Here is a 24,496-nt window from a genome sequence, read left to right on the forward strand (position 1 = left end):
ATATATATATATATATATATATATATATATATATATACATATACATATTGAAAGTGAAACTCCTATATTATATAGTCATTACAAACAGTGATCTATTTCAAGTGTTTATTTCTGTTAATGTTGATGGTTATGGCTTACAGCCAATGAAAACACAAGTCATTATCTCAGTAAATTAGAATACTTTATAACAGCTTGAAAAATGTTTTTAAAATCCAAAATGTTGGCCTACTGAAATGTATGTTCAGCAAATGCATTCAATACTTGGTCGGGGCTCCTTTTGCATCAATTACTGCATCAATGTGGCGTGGCATGGTGACGATCAGACTGTGGCACTGCTGAGGTGTTATGGAAGCCCAGGTGGCTTTGATAGCAGCCTTCAGCACATCTGCATTGTTGGCTCTGGTGTCTCTCATCTTCCTCTTGACAATGCCCCATAGATTCTCTATGGGGTTAAGGTCAAGCGAGTTAGCTGGCCTATCAAGCACAGTGATACTGTTGTTTGTAAACCAGGTATTGGTACTTTTGGCAGTGTGGACAGGTGCCAAGTCCTGCTGGAGAAGGAAATTTCAATCTCCAAAAAGCTTGTCGGCAGAAGGAAGCATTAAGTGCTCTAAAATTTCCTGGTAGACGGCTGCGCTGACTTTGGTCTTGATAAAACACAGTGGACCTACACCAGCAGATGACATGGCTCCCCAAACCATCACTGATTGTGGAAACTTCACACTAGACCTCAAGCAGCTTGGATTGTGGCCTCTCCACTCTTCCTCCAAACTCTGGGACCTTGATTTCCAAATGAAATGCAAAATTTACTTTCATCTGAAAACAACACCTTGGACCACTGAGCATCAGTCCAGGTCTTTTTCTCCTTGGCCCAGGTAAGACGCTTCTGGCGTTCTCTATTGGTCATGAGTGGCTTGACACAAGGAATGCGACACTTGTAGCCCATGTCCTGGATACATCTGTGTGTGGTGGCTCTTGAAGCAATGACTCCAGCAGCAGTCCACTCCTTGTGAATCTCCCCCAAATTTTTGAATGGCCTTTTCTTAACAATCCTTTCAAGGCTGCCGTTATCCCGGTTGCTTGTGCACCTTTTTCTACCACACTTTTTCCTTCCACTCAACTTTCCATTAATATGCTTGGATACAGCACTCTGTGAACAGCCAGCTTCTTTAGCAATGACCTTTTGTGGCTTTCCCTCCTTGTGGAGTGTGTCAATCACTGCCTTCTGGACATCTGTTAAGTCAGCAGTCTTCCCCATGATTGTGGAGTCTACTGAAACAGACTAAGGGACCTTTTTAAATGCATCGGAAGCCTTTACAGGTGTTTTTTGTTAATTATTCTAATTTACTGAGATAATGACTTTTGCGTTTTCAATGGCTGTAAGCCATAATCATCAATATTAACAGAAATAAACACTTGAAATAGATCACTGTTTGTAATGACTTTATATAGGAGTTTCACTTTTTGTATTGAAGAACTGAAATAAAATTAACTTTTTGATGATATTCTAATTTAGTGAGAAGCACTTGTATTTGCATATTCTCTTGTGTGTCTCTTTCCATTGGTTTTACTATTTGTACACAAGTGCAGGCTAATCAATCAGCCAGACTGGGATTACATATAGTCATGTGATCTCAGCTGAACATTTAGGCAGTGATTAAAGACCACAAAAGGTCAGAAACAAGTTGCCTCATCTCTTCATGGTTTCCTTCCATGCCTCATGGCCTACTGCTGTGTGAACTGTTGCTGATTTTATCTTTACTGAAATAAATCTTTTTTTCATGGATGAAGCAAGTGCTGGTCTCTTCCTGGACTTTATATTTCTCCACAGCATGCCATAATTCGCACTCTAATGTGTATACAAGAATAGCTGTCTACAGCACACCATAATAAGCATTCTGATGTGTATCTGTTCTCAGCACACCATAATCCGCGCTCTAATGTATATACATGTATAGCTCTCCACAGCACACCATAATCAGCACTCTAATGTACAGTACAGACCAAAAGTTTGGACACACCTTCTCATTTAAAGATTTTTCTGTATTTTTAGGACTTTGAAAATTGTACATTCACACTGAAGGCATCAAAACTATGAATTAACACATGTGGAATTATATACTTAACAAAAAAGTGTGAAACAACTGAAAATATGTCTTATATTCTAGGTTCTCCAAAGTAGCCACCTTTTGCTTTGATGACTGCTTTGCACACTCTTGGCATTCTCTTGATGAGCTTCAAGAGGTAGTCACCGGAATTGGTCTTCCAACAATCTTGAAGGAGTTCCCAGAGATGCTTAGCACTTGTTGGCCCTTTTGCCTTCACTCTGCGGTCCAGCTCACCCCAAACCATCTCGATTGGGTTCAGGTCTGGTGACTGTGGAGGCCAGGTCATCTGGCGTAGCACCCCATCACTCTCCTTATTGGTCAAATAGCCCTTACACAGCCGGGAGGTGTGTTTGGGGTCATTGTCCTGTTGAAAAATAAATGATGGTCCAACTAAACGCAAACCAGATTGAATAGAATGCCGCTGCAAGATGCTATGGTAGTCATGCTGGTTCAGTATGCCTTCAATTTTGAATAAATCCCCAACAGTGTCACCAGCAAAGCACCCCCACACCATCACACCTCCTCCTCCATGCTTCACGGTGGGAACCAGGCATGTAGAGTCCATCCGTTCACCTTTTCTGCGTCGCACAAAGACACGGTGGTTGGAACCAAAGATCTCAAATTTGGACTCATCAGACCAAAGCACAGATTTCCACTGGTCTAATGTCCATTCCTTGTGTTCTTTAGCCCAAACAAGTCTCTTCTGCTTGTTGCCTGTCCTTAGCAGTGGTTTCCTAGCAGCTATTTTACCATGAAGGCTGGCTGCACAAAGTCTCCTCTTAACAGTTGTTGTAGAGATGTGTCTGCTGCTAGAACTCTGTGTGGCATTGACCTGGTCTTTAATCTGAGCTGCTGTTAACCTGCAATTTCTGAGGCTGGTGACTCGGATAAACTTATCCTCAGAAGCAGAGGTGACTCTTGGTCTTCCTTTCCTGGGGATGTCCTCATGTGAGCCAGTTTCTTTGTAGCGCTTGATGGTTTTTGTAACTGCACTTGGGGACACTTTCAAAATTTGCCCAATTTTTTGCACTGACTGACCTTCATTTCTTAAAGTAATGATGGCCACTCATTTTTCTTTACTTAGAATTTGTATTATGGCAAGAAAAAAGCAGCTAACAGTTTATTCAGTAGGACTATCAGCTGTGTATACACCAGACTTCTGCACAACACAACTAATGGTCCCAATCCCATTTATAAGGCAAGAAATCCCACTTATTAAACCTGACAGGGCACACCTGTGAAGTGAAAACCATTTCCGGTGAGTACCTCTTGAAGCTCATCAAGAGAATGCCAAGAGTGTGCAAAGCAGTCATCAAAGCAAAAGGTGGCTACTTTGAAGTGCCTAGAATATACGACATATTTTCAGTATATAGTTCCACATGTGTTAATTCATAGTTTTGATGCCTTCAGTGTGAATGTACAATTTTCATAGTCATGAAAATACAGAAAAATCTTTAAATGAGGTGTGTCCAAACTTTTGGTCTGTACTGTATATACATGTATATATCTCTCCACAGCACACCATAATCAGCACTGTAATGTGTTGTAAGGCACCGCTAGTCATCATCCTGGGGGATACTCGCTTCGCTGTGTCAAATCAATGCACACGTGCAATGTCTTTCCGTTTTTCACAATGCTGCAGTTTATTACTTCATAAACCGCATATGACCGGGTCCATCTCAGTGGCACGCCGACACACATATATACAATATTCATGAGCCAAGTGGCACACAGGCCCACTTGCTCCAGGTACAGCCTTCAGCAAGGTAATCATATAGCAATGTCCATATAACGTAGTGTATTACCTTTGCCGGGTTTAGCTGTCTCAGTCCATTAGGTTTTCCACCACTGTGGCTTTAAGGCTTACCACACGTGGTCTGACCTTATCCCGTCCAAGACCACTGGCATCTCTCACACACAGATCCAGGCTCTGTCCTCCAGGACGTTTACATTCCAGCCTCTGGCACTCCAAGGCTTACTGGCATCACGTTCATACTCTCAGCGATCCAGGCTTCACCCTCCAGGAGTCCACCAGGCTTCCCCAGGCCTCACACGAGCGGTGATAGTCTTTGTTGGATTCATTTACTTGGCTGTAGTTTATGTTGGTTGAGGTCATTTTGTGTGATTCCTTTATTACTTATAGAAATGCTACTCTAGCAACTCTAGGAGCTGCTAAGGACATTCAGGGTAAGCCGCCGTTGAGTGGGGCCACCACTGCGTTATTTTAGGGTGCCAACCTCAAGAGTCAGGCAGGGACAGATCAGGGATCTGTCAAGTTTAGGTATTTGTCCCCTGGTTTGTAAGCTACCCGTGTAAATGTGCTTTAGCAGTCATAACATTATCACCAGCCCACTCCATTTTTTGTGTCCTGAGAACTCATCATGGATGCCCTGACCGCGCAATTGTGGTCTTTGTCTTTGGAAGTGACAGACATCAAGCAACAACAGCTTCTATTTTCCACCGTTATGCAGGTTCTACTCCACTAATCAGTCCTCAGAGCCTAAGGAAAATTTACCGGACTGTTTCGACGGAGACCGAAGTAAGTTTTCCATCTTTCTTGCTTGATGTTAATTGCATTATCGCTTCAGTCCTACCTCGTCCAGGGGAGAGAGTCAAGCTGTGGGTACTGTTTTGTTGCTGCTTTGTAGAAATTCTCAGGCTTGGGCATTTTCTCGGCCTGAGGATTCTCCAGTATTTTCTTCTGTTGATGCTTCTTTCTCTGCTCTGGGGCTCATTTACGACGACCCCTTCTATGTTGCGGTTGCTGAATCAATGATCCACAGGTTGGTTCAGAGAAATCGTAAAGTGGGGGACTACTGCCCTCAGTTCAGACACTGGGCAGTGGAGACCTCCTGGAATGACCCAGCTCTCCGCAGTCAATTCTGCCAAGGTCTCTCTAGTAAGATACATGATATGATGGTTTATAGTCACTCTCCGTTGTCCCTGGATGAGACTATGTATGTCTCTGGAGGTACACCTGGACCGATGTCTTAGGGATAAGGACACATTGGAGGATGTTTCTATGATTTCTTCCTCTCATCCTAGAGAAGCAGAAGAACCCATGCAAATTGGGTCCTGAGGAGTTAAAGGAGGGATTTGTATGTGAAGCACCTGCTCGTTTCTGTTTATACAAGTCATGTAATGATTCAGTGTTTCAACTACAACAATGATTTTCTTAAACGTAAAGAAGGAATAAAAAAAAAATTCATTACAAAGTAAGGACGCTGATCCTAACAGTTTGAAGTTATCTCTCATGCACACTACTGGTTGTTTTTTAGAAGTGTCTTTGGTTAGCAAATCTGGAATTATCGTTACCTCTGCATTTGTTGGCTCAGGTTCCGCATTAGATCTCATTGACAGTGATTTTGCTATTGAGTGTGGGTACACAGTTTTAACTCTCGGTCATCCTATTCAAGTATCCGCAATTGATAATTCACCCATTACCCAAAGTCATGTTACTTCTAAGGTTGAGAATGTGTGCATGAGAGTTGGAGTATAAGGCCACAGCCCCACTATCAGTATTTTTTTCTCAGGAGTGGGAGACAAAACCAGGAGTGGGACAATCAGAGAAAAGGTATAATGGAAACAAGTCACCAATTCTGCATTTATCACCCACTCCTGGTTTTGGCTCCCACTCCTGAGAAAAAATACTGACTGAATACTGACCAAATACGGATAGTGGGGCCATGGCCTTACACACAGAATCAATTTCTTTCATTGTGATTCCTTCCTTACAAGCTAAAGTTGTGTTGAGTATGCCCTAGTTGGTGAGACGCAATCCTACCATCAATTGGGAGAGTCACGAGGTTAAGTCTTGGGGAAATTTTTATTTTTCCTGTTGTTTATCTAAATCCCTGGCATCTATGAGATCTCTTCTTCCAGAATTTATTCAGGATTTTGAGGATATTTTTTCTGAGACTGAATGTGAAGTTCTTCCCCTGCATAGGTCATAGGATTGTGCTATCAAATTTATCCCAGGGGCCAAATTGCCTAAATCTCATCTGTTTAACCTCTCTCTTCCTGAAAGAGATGCCTTGAAAGAGTACATTTGAAAGAGTCTCTCCAAGTGTCACATAAGGCCTTCCACCTCACCAGCTGCCGTGAGATTTTTCTTTAAGAAAAAAGATAGAGGTTTGCGTACTTGTTTGGATTTTAGAGAGATTAATAAAATTCCTGAACTTAATCCATACCCATTACTTCTTATTACTGATCTGTTTAATCAACTAGTGGGGGGCAAGTGGTTTTCTAAACTGGGTCTGAAAGGGGCATATAACCTTATACGTGTTCGCCAAGGTGATGAGTGGAAGACTGCCTTCAATATTCCCGAGGGTCACTTTGAGAATCGGTTTGACCAATGCTCCTGATGTATTTCAGAACTTCATAAATTATATTTTTTCTTCTTTCGTGAGTAGATTTGTGGTGATATACTTGGATGATATTTTGATCTACTCAGGTACTCATGAGGAGCATCGGGAGCACATTGGACATGTGCTTCAGATTCTTCATGACAATCTTTTGTTTGCCAAACTAGAGAAGTGTGTTTGAGGTGCAACAGATTCGGTTTTTGGGTCATTAGGTTTCTGCTGAAGGTTTTCAGACGTATGCTGTTAAGGTACAGGCCGTCCTTGATTGGATGCAACCTACTAATCTTAAAGCTTTACAGAGGTTCTTAGGTTTTGCTAATTATTATCGTAAGTTGATTAAAAACTTCTCAGTCATAGCCAAACCTTTTACTGATATGACAAAGTAGGGTGCCAACTTTACCTCTTGATCTTCTGAGGATGTCAAGTTAGCCTTTTCTAAAGCTCCGGTCCTCAGTCAACCCGATGTTGATTTGCCTTTTGTGGTTGAGGTGGACACCTCCTCGATAGGCATGGGTGTTGTTCTTTCACAGAAGGACGGTTACTTTCACCTTTGTGCTTTTTTTTCTTGGAAATTCTGACAAGCAGAGTCCAACTATGATATAGGCAATCGGGAACTCTTGGCGGTTAAGACAGCTTTCAAGAAATGGAGGCAATGGTTGGTGGGGGTTAGGAATAGGGTAAAGGTCTTTACCACAGATGAGCGGACCGGTGGATGTTCGGGTTTATCGGGTTCGGCCAAACTTTATAAAAAAGTTTGGTTCAGGTACCAGAACGGTACCCGAACTTGATGCCGAACCTCATTCAAGTGAATGTGGGGTACTGTGATGCGTCTGGTTTCAAACCCTTGATCCTGTGTTCTGTGGTCAGAGTCTCTTTCCGCTGAGCCACAGTAGATACACTTTTTCTATGGGTGTTTTAGTTCTGTTATCTTTGTTTCTGACGGTTTTGGGTAATGGGTATTTTTTATTTCCTCTGTCTGCGATATCACCTTTTGGGTGCAGCTTTATATACCTTCATCTGCTGGTGATAGTCTTTGTTGGATTCATTCACTTGGCTGTGGTTTGCTGATTGCAGTGGATTTGTGTGTGATTCCTTTATGCCATAGGGAATTGCTACGCCAGCGATTCTAGGACCTACTAAGGACATTCAGGGTAAGCTGCCGTTGAGTGGGGGCGCCATTGCACTATTTTAGTGTGCCAACCTGAAAGTTCAGGCAGAGGGGGGATTTTTCCTAGTCTGAACAGGGATCTGATTCAGGTAGGTGTCCCCCTGGATTGTACTCTACCTGTGTTAATGTGCTTTAGCAATCATTACATCAGCACTCTAATGTGTATACAAGTATATCTCTCCACAGCACACCATAATCAGCACTGTAATGTATAAACACGTGTATCTCTCCACAGCACACCATAATCAGCACTGTAATGTATATACACGTGTATCTCTCCACAGCACACCATAATCAGCACTGTAATGTATATACACGTGTATCTCTCCACAGCACACCATAATCAGCACTGTAATGTGTATACACGTGTATCTCTCCACAGCACACCATAATCAGCACTGTAATGTATATACACGTGTATCTCTCCACAGCACACCATAATCAGCACTGTAATGTGTATACACGTGTATCTCTCCACAGCACACCATAATCAGCACTGTAATGTGTATACACGTGTATCTCTCCACAGCACACCATAATCAGCACTGTAATGTGTATACACGTGTATCTCTCCACAGCACACCATAATCAGCACTGTAATGTGTATACACGTGTATCTCTCCACAGCACACCATAATCAGCACTGTAATGTGTATACACGTATATCTCTCCACAGCACACCATAATCAGCACTGTAATGTGTATACACGTGTATCTCTCCACAGCACACCATAATCAGCACTGTAATGTGTATACACGTGTATCTCTCCACAGCACACCATAATCAGCACTGTAATGTGTATACACGTGTATCTCTCCACAGCACACCATAATCAGCACTGTAATGTGTATACACGTATATCTCTCCACAGCACACCATAATCAGCACTGTAATGTATATACACGTGTATCTCTCCACAGCACACCATAATCAGCACTGTAATGTATATACACGTGTATCTCTCCACAGCACACCATAATCAGCACTGTAATGTGTATACACGTGTATCTCTCCACAGCACACCATAATCAGCACTGTAATGTATATACACGTGTATCTCTCCACAGCACACCATAATCAGCACTGTAATGTGTATACACGTGTATCTCTCCACAGCACACCATAATCAGCACTGTAATGTATATACACGTGTATCTCTCCACAGCACACCATAATCAGCACTGTAATGTATATACACGTGTATCTCTCCACAGCACACCATAATCAGCACTGTAATGTGTATACACGTGTATCTCTCCACAGCACACCATAATCAGCACTGTAATGTATATACACGTGTATCTCTCCACAGCACACCATAATCAGCACTGTAATGTGTATACACGTGTATCTCTCCACAGCACACCATAATCAGCACTGTAATGTGTATACACGTGTATCTCTCCACAGCACACCATAATCAGCACTGTAATGTGTATACACGTGTATCTCTCCACAGCACACCATAATCAGCACTGTAATGTGTATACACGTGTATCTCTCCACAGCACACCATAATCAGCACTGTAATGTGTATACACGTATATCTCTCCACAGCACACCATAATCAGCACTGTAATGTGTATACACGTGTATCTCTCCACAGCACACCATAATCAGCACTGTAATGTGTATACACGTGTATCTCTCCACAGCACACCATAATCAGCACTGTAATGTGTATACACGTGTATCTCTCCACAGCACACCATAATCAGCACTGTAATGTGTATACACGTATATCTCTCCACAGCACACCATAATCAGCACTGTAATGTATATACACGTGTATCTCTCCACAGCACACCATAATCAGCACTGTAATGTATATACACGTGTATCTCTCCACAGCACACCATAATCAGCACTGTAATGTATATACACGTGTATCTCTCCACAGCACACGATAATCAGCACTGTAATGTATATACACGTGTATCTCTCCACAGCACACGATAATCAGCACTGTAATGTATATACACGTGTATCTCTCCACAGCACACGATAATCAGCACTGTAATGTATATACACGTGTATCTCTCCACAGCACACCATAATCAGCACTGTAATGTGTATACACGTATATCTCTCCACAGCACACCATAATCAGCACTGCAATGTGTATACACGTGTATCTCTCCACAGCACACCATAATCAGCACTGTAATGTGTATACACGTGTATCTCTCCACAGCACACGATAATCAGCACTGTAATGTGTATACACGTGTATCTCTCCACAGCACACGATAATCAGCACTGTAATGTATATACACGTGTATCTCTCCACAGCACACCATAATCAGCACTGTAATGTATATACACGTGTATCTCTCCACAGCACACCATAATCAGCACTGTAATGTATATACACGTATATCTCTCCACAGCACACCATAATCAGCACTGTAATGTATATACACGTGTATCTCTCCACAGCACACGATAATCAGCACTGTAATGTATATACACGTGTATCTCTCCACAGCACACGATAATCAGCACTGTAATGTATATACACGTGTATCTCTCCACAGCACACGATAATCAGCACTGTAATGTATATACACGTGTATCTCTCCACAGCACACCATAATCAGCACTGTAATGTATATACACGTGTATCTCTCCACAGCACACCATAATCAGCACTGTAATGTATATACACGTGTATCTCTCCACAGCACACGATAATCAGCACTGTAATGTATATACACGTGTATCTCTCCACAGCACACGATAATCAGCACTGTAATGTATATACACGTGTATCTCTCCACAGCACACGATAATCAGCACTGTAATGTATATACACGTGTATCTCTCCACAGCACACGATAATCAGCACTGTAATGTATATACACGTGTATCTCTCCACAGCACACCATAATCAGCACTGTAATGTATATACACGTGTATCTCTCCACAGCACACGATAATCAGCACTGTAATGTATATACACGTGTATCTCTCCACAGCACACGATAATCAGCACTGTAATGTATATACACGTGTATCTCTCCACAGCACACCATAATCAGCACTGTAATGTATATACACGTGTATCTCTCCACAGCACACGATAATCAGCACTGTAATGTATATACACGTGTATCTCTCCACAGCACACGATAATCAGCACTGTAATGTATATACACGTGTATCTCTCCACAGCACACCATAATCAGCACTGTAATGTGTATACACGTGTATCTCTCCACAGCACACCATAATCAGCACTGTAATGTATATACACGTGTATCTCTCCACAGCACACCATAATCAGCACTGTAATGTATATACACGTATATCTCTCCACAGCACACCATAATCAGCACTGTAATGTATATACACGTGTATCTCTCCACAGCACACCATAATCAGCACTGTAATGTATATACACGTGTATCTCTCCACAGCACACCATAATCAGCACTGTAATGTGTATACACGTGTATCTCTCCACAGCACACCATAATCAGCACTGTAATGTGTATACACGTGTATCTCTCCACAGCACACCATAATCAGCACTGTAATGTATATACACGTATATCTCTCCACAGCACACCATAATCAGCACTGTAATGTATATACACGTGTATCTCTCCACAGCACACCATAATCAGCACTGTAATGTGTATACACGTGTATCTCTCCACAGCACACCATAATCAGCACTGACTAGTAAACGGGGGCGCATCACGTGGCCAGCTTATCCCACGTGACAATTACGTCATTCCAGTTCCAGGCCTGCTCTATTGTGGACACGACCTTCACTACGACTTTTCTTTTCCGCAAACGTCATCTTACCACGTGACTAAGCTACCATAGCAACAATTGCGTCACTGAGTGTTCCATCAGGTATAGCATTCATGTAGGAGTAATGCCGGCACTCGTAAGAGAGGTGTTCTATACCCAAATGCCCCGACACTTACTTTTTGACCTGGCTCTGACAACGGGTGTTGCTGCCAATCATGTAGAATGGGCTTTCTGCCACTTCCGGAGTTACTACACTTGGGCTTGTTCTTCTGTATCTGTGCGCGGTCTCGTCTGTGACGTCACTAACCCGACATCTCGTGTGCGCGCTGTTGGCGGGCCAGAGAGGAGGCGCGGGGAAGGGTCACGTGACGGTCCTCCTGCACTCGTCCGCCAATGTAGTGCGGAGTCTAGGAGCGCGCGACCCGAGGCGCAAGGGTGAGCGAGCGCAGGCATTGGATGACGCTGGTGACAGGCTGTGGGCGGGGCTAGAGCCGAGCACTAAAAGCTGTTATTCTAAGCAGCTATTCGCCATTTTGAGAGACTGCGACAGAAGAGGCAGAAGGCCGGGGATTTTCTGGTTCCGTGACCAGAGAGGCCGGATGGTGAAATCCTCTCTCCAGCGGATACTCAATAGCCATTGCTTTGCCAGAGAAAAAGAAGGAAATAAAAGCAGCAGCATCATGCCTCTCCTGAGTATTCCCTGTAATAGTAGTGAAAGGTAGGAGGTTTCTGTGTAACCTGTCCCCTTAGCAGCGCTCGCTGTGGTGTACGTGTGGTCCTAGTGCCGGCCGAATGCGTGACGTGCGTGGCCCTCCTCTAAGTGGCACCTCCGTGACGTCACCCAGGTGTGCCACCCTAGTGCTGTGCGACTTGGGGCTCACCTGGTAAAGGTGTTGGGGTGTGTGTATGTATGTATGTGTGTATTATATATATATATATATATATATATAAGTGTGTGTGTTTTATTAGTGGCCTTCCCCTGCCCAGGTTGTATGGGCATGTCAGGGGGGTAGATAGATTAGTTTGGGAGTATGCTGTTAGCCGTGTTGATTGCTGTATTCCCCGGTTTCTCTGCCCTGTAGAAAACAATGGCCCTCTCCTGTGCTGGGGATCTCATGGCCTTGCCTGTATGGGAAGGGGTGTATGGCTGCGCTGTCCCCTGCACTGTGATCAGTGTGTAGGCGTCCGCAGTGTGCTCTGGTGATTTTCCACAGTGATGTAGGACAGATGAGGCCTGTGATGATGGTGCACTTTTGTACTTCTCCTTGTGGCCAGGACTGGTACTTGCTGTTCTGCGGCCTGCTGACTAGTAGTCGCAGCACTGCTGTCACACTGGTGTTCTGCTTCTGGATGGAATAGACTACTTTACAGGTTTTCCATCTGTAGGGAAGGGACGCAGTGGTTGTATAGGTACACCTGGTATACAGAATGGCTTTCTGTGAATGGCTGCTGTATGCAGGGTCTGTAATCCCCCCCCCACCCCTGGGCATCTGGTGAGATGACGTGAGCTGCGGGGTGAGATGGTGCATAGGGAGGAGCCAGCTCTTCAGATGATGTCGATCACGAGCCTTTTGTAGAACCAATATGTATAAGGTGTAGCAGGTATAGGCCGTGTGTTAGTGCGTTTTTCTATCATCTTGGCTCTTTTGTAACAAGATATTTTAGAATTCTGTCACGGTTGATTCCATCTACTAAATTTATCCTCGTCGTCGATGGCTTTAACTATAGGATTGCTTTCAGCTCTTCTAAACAGCTTAGTTATCAGCAGTGATCGCCTTCTGGTGACTGAAGACACGTGATGGATGTAAATGACTAGCGGCAGTGCCTCTGGAAGGGAGTACCTATTCAGTATTGTCAATTTATTCATAAATTCCTAGAAGGAAGAACGGCACAATAAGCATTTAGAGAAGTTGCTTTGTTCTGCTATGGCCAGCATCATTTACCCACACAGGGATGAGATTGCAACTTTTTTTTCAAGATTTGTTCTCGTGCAGTTTCTTCAGGGGTGCACCACTTCCTAGCTTCCTGCCTTCCCTGGGGGTGCTGCGCTCTTGACGATTGACAGTTTGGGCCAGTACAATGGTCATGCCCTTAGCCCAACTGTGAAAGATGAGGCAGCATCTGACCATTGCTTGCTTGGAAACTGACGATCACTGATAGGTTACCTGCCACCTCTGCAGTCTAAGCGGCAGGTAGTTGTCCATATAGAATGGAATGAATACCCATTCTTGGGAACAGAGATGATTTTTAATAAGGGGTAAATTGCAAAGTTGCATGTTTTAGCAAGCATTTTATTTAAGGTTACTGTCTTACCTTGTAAAATATTACAAACATCCATTCTTTTAGCAATAGTAACGGTTATAAAATTCTGATATATCTATCATTTTTATTTTATTTTTTTTTGTGATTTAGTTCCAGGGTTTCTTTCAATTGCTGTAGTAACCTGGGTCCCGGGCCTCGGTGGTGTTCCTGATGTCCCTCACCCACCCCTGAAGATCCCAGGTGGGCGAGGGAATAGTCAAAGGGATCACAATCTTTCAGCTAACTTATTTTATTCTGTAAGTATTACATATTTTTATATATTTCTAGATTATTAAAGCACCACTCCGGCATCTTCTATTCTACCGCCAGATTGATATCTCTAATGTTTATAGTAAAATACTTGCCAGCCACATTGCAGGCGGTGTTCTGCTCTGCTGCGATCCCGTTCCGCCATCTTGTGACCACATCTCCTGACCGGAAGTTGGAGTGGGCTGTCACAAGCGCCCAATGTAAAAATACACTGTGCGTCAGCACACTGCCGTTAATACATGAACTCCACTATTGCTGAAAACTTTAGACTTAAGTTACTTAGTTTCTGTTTTTTTTTACCAAAGGGCCGAAAGCCATCCAACCACGTTAAGGTGTACCTAAATATGGATGGTCCCAATCACTAATGTCCTACCTCTGCATGAAAGGTGGGGGGGCATAGCTCGCAATTAAAATCTTTGCCTGGGAAATATCGGTGAATAGGTTACGGAGCCCTTTGTGTACCTATACATTCATTTAATGCTAAAGGTGCATGGGTTTTTTCTGTTTTGTACGCTCTCAATGTACATCTGAGAGCCTCGTTCTGGCTGTCATAGCCTTCCATTGAGTAGTGACTTCTTGTCCACCCAGCAAACACGATAGTGATTAGTGATTCAGCGGGTTTATTCACAATTGGCAGAAGATGCCGAGAGCGGCAGAAGACTTCGACTCTAAGTACTCTAACTACACACAGGGCACATAAAAATAAAACCGCCAGAGTAGTATCACTAATTTCTCTCCCACCAGAGTGGCGCTTGAATGTGTGACAAGGCAGTAAACCTCACCATGTCCTCTTATTCTCCTATCTGACTTGTACGTTGCTTTCTTTAGGATAATAGGCTGATCATTACAGAAGATCTTGCGTCCAATAACAGGACTAGAATTCTTAATGTCCAATCTAAGCTAACAGATGGAAAGCAAGTGGACTGGAGAGCCGTGTTAAACAATAATAACCTGTATGTAGAAATCCCGACCGGCACACTCCCTGATGGGAGCAAAGATAGGTAAGTCTTTGACATAATATTTGTCATTAATGTTTGTTGTGTTCCACACATTTAAATGCCTTTTAGGGAAGAGTCGGACAGGGATTGCTACGCAGTGCTCAGACTGGCCGACGGCTATCCCGACCCGAGCCTGACAGCATGTATGTCTACAGCTGCCACGTTCTGGTCTGGAGAGTTGACTGTCAGTCTGAGCACTGTGTTGTGTTCTCTGTCCAAATTTTACAGCCGTCTGACTTTCCTTTAGGACATGTTCAGTATTTGGTCAGTTTTTTTTACCACCATATTTGTAAAGTCAAAACCAGGAGTGGAACAGTCAGAGAAATAGCATAATAAATACAGAAGTGGTGACATGTTTCTATCACCCACTCCTGGTTTTGGCTTTTAAATAGGAGGTAGAATACCACATGTGACTGTTGCCTTATACCGAGATCAGATTGCCTGGAGTTGCAAGTCCAAAAGTGTTACCAACACTAGCTATCCTGTCCTAGTACTTTAGGCTAAACTTCTGCATCCCTATTAAACCAGTGGTCAAGCAATTCCCAATGAGCCATATGTTCTAGTTAAACTCCTGTTTTCTCAACCTTGGATGCGAAGGAACTCTCGAAACCCTCAAAGATTAAAAACTGGCCCTGTCGTTTAAATGTAACTGTGTAATCGTGGTCAAAAAAACGTGTATATTGAGGGGGTGGGGGAAATGACAATGCATTTTGTCTGACTTCCCTTTTTCCAAAACACAAAATAGAACCTGGTTACATGAATGGCTTAAAACTCTCCCTGAAATGTATGGGTGTTTATTAATCTGACTATTCAGTTGTAGGTAATACATGGTAACAGAATGCTATAGTTATCCAAAAGTAAAGGGTGCCCTGCTACATGCGACTAAGAACTAGTGATGAGCGAGTATGTTCTGTTAACCCTTTCAGCGAGTATGCTCAGGCAAGCAGAGTAGTTACAGCTGTTCGGTGATATGTTTGAATCACTCCCGTGTGTATGATTTGCAACTGTTTGACAGCTTTAGTACATGTGAAGAATGTCTATTTCTTGCACATTCCTCCCATGTAATAAAGCTGTGAAACAGTCGCTAATCATGCACACGGGAGCGATTGAACCTGATCACCGAGCAGCTGTAAATACTCGGAGCTCGGCCCGAGCATACTCGGCGAAAGGGTTAACAGAACATACTCGCTCATCACTACTAAGAACACATTTGTAGTATTTGAAACGCGTTCATGCTAGTGGTCTGTCATGGATTTTTAATACGTAGCCAAATAAAGGCTGGAAACTTTTTTTTTTTTTTGATTATGGCCCAGTTTACCAAGACTTCCCCATGCATGCCGGTCGAGGTGAGCTGGCAAATATCCCATGTTAAAACCTTCTAGTTACTTTGCAGTGGCATGTAGTGTGGGGGTCACATCTGGCTGCAGGCTGGCGGTGTGCTTCAGATTGCTTCTGATGTTGGAGGTAAAGAGCATTGGCCTGTTGGTGCTTCACATGTACTTACTACAAAGGTTTGTAGTAAATTGCTACCTTGTCACACCGTTCTCCGTCATGGGGCACAGTAAAACCCTGCAGCCGGATTATGTGAATGTTGCCCATGAATGTCTAATTGCATCAACTTGGATTCACTGTAAACTGCTGATATTGTATAAGCCAGGTTTAGATAAGCCACGGCTGACAGATTACAGATAACATAGCCAAAGCATTAAAGGGCTTTCTGTTTTCAATAAACGCTTGTCCCTAGGCACAGTCCAGTGGGTGGTGGGGGAACCTCATCACGATTTACTTGCCCTCCCTGGGTTCTGGCGGTGTCCGCTGTTGCCCTGATCTTTTTCAGCAGTGCAGACATTGCATTACAGAAATGCTGCTGATGACTATAACGGAGCTCAGCAGTTATGCCAATATAGATGCCAAGAGCTGCCACCTTCCGTGCTATAGACAGATAGTGGCAAAGCCAGTGCTGGATTCAAGGATGACAAGTAAAGGTGTGTATGATGCCACTTGGACCATTGGTACATACACAAAAATAGAAAGGGAAGTCACGTGAGCTACTCCATTGATCTTGTATTAGATCTTGTGTTGTCTGTACGCTATTTGTTTTGCATATAGACAACGCACAGAAGAATATATATCATATCTTCATATGCAACGTTATTCAGATTGGTGATGTAGCTATAGCTAGTAGGCGGGAAGACACTCGCTCTTGGTGAATATGGAAAGTGGCTGTTCTTATAATCCTACATTAAGTGGCTTTCTGAGAATCATGTATGTATACATTTCTCTATTAATTTGGATAGTAAGGTGCATAACTGCTTATTGTAGGCTATGAATTGGTTCCTACTTCTGTCAATGGTAACTCTGGCTTTCCTTTCTTCTAGCTTTGCTGTTCTGTTGGAATTTGCAGAAGAGCAACTCCAAGTCGATCATGTCTTCATCTGTTTCCACAAGAACCGAGATGATAGAGGTGAATTTTTTGAATACCATAAGTTTGTCGTCTCTTCCTTTTCAGTGCATAGTGCCCTACTGTTATGTATTGTGGAATTAAAACGTGTTCGCCAGCCTTATGCTAAAATTACTAATGGGAATTCCAATATGCATGGTCTCATAAACCTTTCTGTATCCTAAGGATAGGGCCTCAATGTAAAAGTAATGTGTCTACATGTATGCAGAAAATCCATCCTAATTTCAAATAGTCCAATGAAATTGTCAATCTGAATCCAAGTGTTGGAGTTTTTTATATTCACAGAAACTTACACTGTAAATCTTCTATACAACCCATCCTAATCCAGCCGTATTTATGATACAATATTACATTACACAAATGGAGGGAAAATCCCAGTGACTTGACTTATCTGCCTTAGACCCCTTTTCACGGCAGAGCATTTTGTATTTGTAAGCTGAAGTGCAAGTGTTTCCATTATTTTTATCTCTTGCACACTAGATTTACAGACACTGATGGAAAATACTATTATATGGAAGTGGCCTAATATAAGTAATACCCTTGTTGCAGATTGTATGGCATAGCAGAGCTTCTAGTTGAGTATTTATGGTCATTTTCACCTATTTCCACTCCATGACATACTGCTTTACACTGGCAAATGTCATGCTTGAGTGGGGGGTACGGACATGGGCCCCAAGGTCTATCTCTCTACAATTAATAGGTCCTGCTATAAGGAGCCTTTAGTAGGAAGCAAAGTTTAATAGGCAGAACAGACTGCAATAGGTATCTTACTAGGTGGGGCAAGATGGCTCATCCTTGTTTAGGTTCCCAATTGGCATTAAAATATGAAAAGTTAAATTATTTCTAAAAAGGTATAAAATGTTTTCCAAGAAATTGCTTTGTATATAAATAAAATGAAAATGTCAGCTTATCCTGCAAAAAAGACCTACAATGGGTAAAGGACAGGTTCATGGTAGTTTCTTATTTGATGGCCATTATGGATGGCACTGTAGCATATTTGACAGTCGGGGTGAACCCCCACCCTGAAGACTGGGTTGCAGAAATATCTGCATCCCAGCCTGCTCACTAGGGCTAGCTCATTCGACAGTATAACTCTGATAAGTGCTATGCAATGTTTATCGGATAGCACTTGGACCAATAGTATACTATGGGGCAGTGCAGATCTACTTTTTGCTTGTTTTTTTTGGTTGGCATGAGAAAAAAAATTGCCGCATTCTGTGATTGGCTCTGGAATTCAGATCCCACTCACTCATACAAGACTATGGGTGCATGTGACACATCGGAGTGCAGTCTGACATCTGTGGACATAGATACCGCCACACCTGTGCTCTTGATTCTCGCATGCGAGAGAATCTGCTCAACTCTGGCAGTTTGGCCAAGTGTCGTTGGCATAATCCAGCCTATGCTCTCGCATGAGAATCATCGCTTGTCACCCCAGTCTTAATCTGAATTTCTGCAACCACAGCATGGTAACATAACATACTGTGAGATGGAACGTGCATAGCATATTACTGGCCACTCTACTGTACATTTGTGGAAACCTGTCTAAAGTAGTGTCTATGCCATTAGAGTTAGACTTAAGTACGGATTTTCTTTCAATTTCAGCTGCGCTCCTTCGGACCTTCAGCTTTTTGGGCTTTGAGATTGTGAGACCTGGACATCCCCTTGTCCCTAAGAGACCAGACGCTTGCTTCATGGCTTACACATTTGAAAGAGATTCTTCTGACGAAGATTAGAAACCTGCAATGTCCTGCAACTTTTTAGAGCTATTTTGTTTTTCTTTAGTCTGTTAAGAGGAGTTGTGAGTTATTGTCAGCATCTTGTTTTTACTGGTGTAGTTACTGGACCTGGGGGGGAAGCAGATGAGGGGAGGGGGGTGTTGGAAGTTCTTCGGTCCAGATAATCTTTATTGAATTATTTTTGTGCATGTTTGATGTTGAATAAATGCGCACTCCAGATTACTGCTATGTCAGTGGAAGTTTAATGTGTGTTTTTTGTGATTATAAAAGTTCTTGCATTTAATTCTAAAATAAAACATTTATATTTGGTTTTTTTTTTCGGTTTTTAAGAAGAAACCTTTAAATGCACATGTTATCCACATACCTGCATGGTAGTAAGTGTAGCCCCAGCAATGTAGGGTAGATGTTATCTCAAACAATACATATGCAACACAACTCTTCTGCAGATTCTAACAGTAATTTTGTTAAATTTAAAATCTGCGCCTCCATATTCCTGCACCTATCTATAGAAGTCCCATGTCAGAGTCTGATTCACTGTAATGTACTCTCTTCACCACCACCTCACACTATAGCTCCTTAGAAGTATGAATCTTCCTAGCGAATACCTTGTAAGAGCTATTTTGTCACATGGCTGCTGAATCCACTGAGTTGGCAGTTAGGTTATGCATACATGATTGACATGTACCTTCCATCTTGTCAGTGTGATGGAGGTTTTGATGGTAACTAGTTATTCTAAAGCAATTTCTACCCTGCGGTAAGATTAGATAATGCCTGGAAAAACCTGTTTTGCATCGATGTGTTTTGTTTTGTTTTTTGTTTGTTTTTTAATTGACAGCCCTCCTACACAGTATTATGCCCCCAATGTACTGTCAATTTATAAAAAAAAAAAAAAAAACCTCATGTTACTCAGCCATTGTACTTGGATCATACAAGGTTTGAGTAACTCAAGATGATACCCCCAGAATATAATGTCCCCAACACAGCCTGCTTAAATAGTATTATATCCCCACATAGCTCCTAGACAGTATTAAGGCCCCAGTTACCCACAATGTACTATGTGGGGTACTAACAATATGTAGGGGTACTGTATTGGGAATATTATACTATGAAAGGGAATGTGTGGGAATATAATACTATGGAAGGGGACTGTGGGGACATTCTGAGTGTGGGGGTAGGGACATCATACTCTGTGGGGGTATCATATTGTGTTGGGACCTGTTGATCAAAATACAAGGGCTGAATACCCGGAGTAGTATGATTTACTACTTTATAAAAATCAGTAAATTATATGGTTGTGATTAGCTGCTACAAGTAAGAAAACATGTTACAGTATGTCCTATTCTAACATGAATTAAAGGGGGTGGTCCAGGAATTTTATTTTTGTGTATGGGGCTAAGAACTAACAGACAGTTGCTAACTACCTGCCTCTGCTGCATGGGGACAGTCTGTCTGAGATCTCCCTTCATTTCATATGTCAAGGAAGATGGGCTATCATTGTTGACAGCCAGCTCCCCACCTAGGCAGTGGGGAGGCAGCTGTCAATCGGCATGATATTGGCACTGGTTCCCCATCGATAGAACACAGCAGAAGAGAGAGCTGCTATGTTGATGTGACATCACCAGAACTTGCAGAATTGTGGGCAGGAGCAGTCCGTGACTGCTCTGAGCTGCCAGAGATCGCCCTGGGCAGAACAGGCACGTAGTTAGGTCTCAGATGACGCCTTTTAACAGGAGCAGCTAGTCAATAGTTAATTAATATAAAACAATGAGCAAAATTAGATTCAGCCCTCCTCAACAGTCAGTTTCTTATGTGGCCCCTTGGGCAAATGAATTGCCCACCCCTAAGCCAGAACGAAAATCAAAAAGAAAAGGCACTCAGTGAATCAAATTTAGGGCTCATGTAGAGTGAATAAATCGGATATATGCTGTCCGATTCTTCATCAGATAGTATGTGGACAGCAGAATGACCCATGCTGTTCAGATGAATGATTTTTCTCTCAATCCTACTGTCCATCAGGGGTAAAAAAAAAAATCAGAGCATGCACTAGTTTCTCTGGGTGTGTGAAAAAAAAAACTACAATCCCATACAGAACATCGATGTGGTATCTGATTTTTTTTATGGCTACATTTGTATTCTTAACCTAGGAAACTACATGTGATCATGTACATTCATTTATTTTTTTTTATTCTAGTTGTGTAAAAAAACCGCACACGGATGTAAAATAAAGCGACACAGGTGTAAATCAGATAACTATGGTTTTCTGGATGAAATCTGGACTCTTTTTCATACATGCGTCTGCAGCCACCCATAGACCATTGCAATGTGCAGAAATGATAAATGATTGCTCATCTTGTCAAGTTGTGCTATGGTGGGCACAATTTCTTCAACCCCTTCACAACCTTTACCCATATGTCATAAGCAGGTAGGAGTTCCTGACCTTTGACGTATTGGCATGTCATGTGATCGTGCACGGCAGAGGAGCTGTGACGGTGCGATCCCCGCCAGAGCTCGGGAACAACAAAAACATTAAACTTTAGGAGGGCGAAGTTTGATCAGCTGAAAGAAAGCCTTCAACTTATTGACTGGGACAAAGTTCTTAATCAAAGGAATACGAATAGTAAATGGGAAACCTTCAAAAGAATTCTGAATACTCAGTGCGAGAGGTATATACCGTATGGGAATAAAAGGGCCAGAAATAAGAGGAAACCAATATGGTTGAACAAGAACGTAAAAGGGGCGTTAAATAGCAAAAAAGAGGCATTCAAGAGATTAAAACAGGAAAACAGTAAGGAGGCACTAATGTGTTACAAGGAAAAAACGAGAACCTGCAAAAAACAAATAAAAATAGCAAAGGAGGAAACAGAGAGACGTATTACTAGGGAAAGTAGATCAAATCCCAAACTGTTCTTTACGTATATAAATAGTAAAAGGATTAAATCGGATAATATTGGACCGATAAAAAGTGAGGAAGGCAAAATCATAGAGAAAGATGAGGATAAAGCTAATCTATTAAATAATTTTTTTTCGACAACTTTCACAAAGGAAATCGAACTAACAGGAGAAATGAGAAGTGACAAACTTAATCCTCCACTAAGTATGACAAATCTAACCCAAGCTGGGGTACAGAAACGCCTCAGTAACATTAAAATAAACAAATCACCAGGACCTGATGGCATACACCCACGGGTACTAAGGGAACTAAGTAATGTGATAGACAGACCGTTATATCTTAAATATTTAAGGACTCTGTTGAGACTGGGTCTGTGCCACTTGATTGGCGACAGGCGAATGTAGTGCCAATATTCAAAAAGGGAGCGAAAAGTGACGCCGGAAACTATCGGCCGGTGAGTCTGACGTCCGTTGTGGGCAAAATTTTTGAAAGCTTCATTAAAGAGGCAATTACGGAGCATCTTGATGCTAATAATCTTTTAATCCCGAACCAACATGGATTCATGAGGAATCGCTCCTGCCAAACAAACCTGATTGACTTCTACAAGGAGGTTAGCTCTCGAGTAGATCAGGGGGAACCAGTGGATGTCGTGTATCTCGACTTCTCAAAAGCGTTCGATAGCGTGCCACATAATAGGTTGGTATACAAAATGAGAATGATGGGGCTGCGGGAAAATGTCTGCAAGTGGGTAGCTAACTGGCTAAGGGATAGAAGGCAGAGGGTGGTTATAAATGGAATATACTCAGATTGGGTAAGCGTCACTAGTGGGGTACCACAGGGGTCTGTACTAGGCCCAATGTTATTTAATATCTTTATTAACGACATAGTCAACGGGATAAATAGTAAAATATCAATATTTGCAGATGACACAAAGTTATGTAAAACAATTGATACAAAAGAGGACAGTGCAGACCTACAGAGGGATTTGGATAAGCTGGGTAGGTGGAGCATTAAATGGCAAATGAGGTTTAACGAGGAGAAATGTAAGGTCATACATATGGGAAGGAAAAATGGAAGTCACCAGTACTCACTGAATGGGAAATCATTGGGGAATTCAGAGATGGAGAAGGACTTGGGCATCTTGATTGATAGCAAACTAAATTGGAGTGCCCAAAGTCAGGCCGCTGCTGTAAGGGCAAACAGGGTAATGGGATGTATCAGAAGAGGTATAGCTGCAAAGGATGAGAACATTGTTCTTCCACTGTACAAAGCACTGGTCAGACCACACTTGGAATACTGTGCTCAGTTATGGGCCCCAATATATAGAAAGGATATAAATGAGCTTGAAAAGGTACAAAGGAGGGCAACAAAATTAATAAAGGGAATGGAGGGACTGCAATACCCAGAGAGGCTGGCAAAACTAGGACTATTCAGCCTGGAAAAGAGAAGGTTGAGGGGGGACATAATAAATGTGTACAAATATGTTAGGGGACAGTATAGAGATCTTGCCCGGGATTTGTTCAAAAGGAGGGATATTACGGTAACAAGAGGGCACTCACTAAGACTGGAAGAGAAAAGGTTTCAGCACCAGCATAGGAAGGGGTTCTTTACGGTAAGAGCAGTGAGAATATGGAATTCACTGAGTGAGGAGACGGTAATGTCAGATTCACTACACCAGTTCAAGCGGGGACTGGATGCATTTCTAGATACCAGGCAGATTTCAGCATATACTTAAAAATAGAATAAAATAGTAGGTTGATACAGGGATTTATTCTGACTGCTGGTTTCAGAGTCGGGAGGGAATTTTTCCTCAGGTGAAGATTGGCCAAATCATTTGGGGTTTTTGCCCTCCTCTGGATCAACTTTAGCAATTACAGAACTAACAGGTTGAACTTGATGGACGCAAGTCTTTATTCGGCTTTACAAACTATGTTACATGATAGCCAAGTCCCGGTTGTCACTGCAAGGATTGGTGCCCCCACTGACCCTCAGCTGTTTAACACCCTAAATGCCATGACTGATATCGATCGCAGCATCTGGGGGTTTAGGAGAGGGCTTACCTTCCGATCAGCACCCTTGCGACAGCATTGCAAGGGCTCTTTCATTGTCATTGCAACCGGTCAGCCAGCAACGGCAAGCGTGTTTGACCATGCCAGGAGCATGGTACAAGAGGCTTCTATCGGTGTAATACTGACAGGTAAAATGGTAATGCATTATACCAGTGATCAGAGTAATAAAAGTTAGTCCCTCTATGGGACTTGAAGTAAAAAAAAAAATTAAATATCACAAAATAAAAAAAGAAAATACTAATAGGTATATTTATGTAAAAACCAAGAAAAATTACATAGTTGGTATCGCTTCATCCGGAACAGCCAAACCTATAAAACTCGCACTAGTTAAAGCCTTCACTGAACACCGTAAAAAAAAAAAAAAA

The 24,496-nt window shown here is 42.4% G+C and overlaps 2 protein-coding genes across 2 annotated transcripts in view; one reads left to right on the top strand and one right to left on the bottom strand.

Moving 5' to 3' along the window:
• The window catches only part of JSRP1 (junctional sarcoplasmic reticulum protein 1), a 151,185-nt gene extending 139,387 nt beyond the window's left edge, over window positions 1-11,798 (bottom strand). The window contains exon 1 of the mRNA XM_073686399.1: window positions 11,580-11,798. The gene's annotated coding sequence lies outside the window, so the exon portion shown is untranslated. The remainder of the gene's footprint in view (window positions 1-11,579) is intronic.
• Window positions 11,799-11,869: 71 nt separating this feature from the next.
• Window positions 11,870-19,481, top strand: OAZ1 (ornithine decarboxylase antizyme 1). Its single transcript, XM_073636854.1, is given in 6 exon segments — window positions 11,870-12,121; window positions 13,816-13,873; window positions 13,875-13,961; window positions 14,803-14,975; window positions 17,351-17,436; window positions 19,039-19,481. Coding segments are annotated over 6 exon segments (654 nt in total). The 5' UTR covers window positions 11,870-12,002; the 3' UTR covers window positions 19,170-19,481.
• The last annotated feature ends 5,015 nt before the right edge of the window (window positions 19,482-24,496 follow it).

Source organism: Phyllobates terribilis, unplaced genomic scaffold, assembly GCF_046119375.1.
Source record: "Phyllobates terribilis strain yellow unplaced genomic scaffold, ASM4611937v1 Scaffold_1__5_contigs__length_1240528914, whole genome shotgun sequence".
NCBI classification, from domain to species: Eukaryota; Metazoa; Chordata; class Amphibia; order Anura; family Dendrobatidae; genus Phyllobates; species Phyllobates terribilis.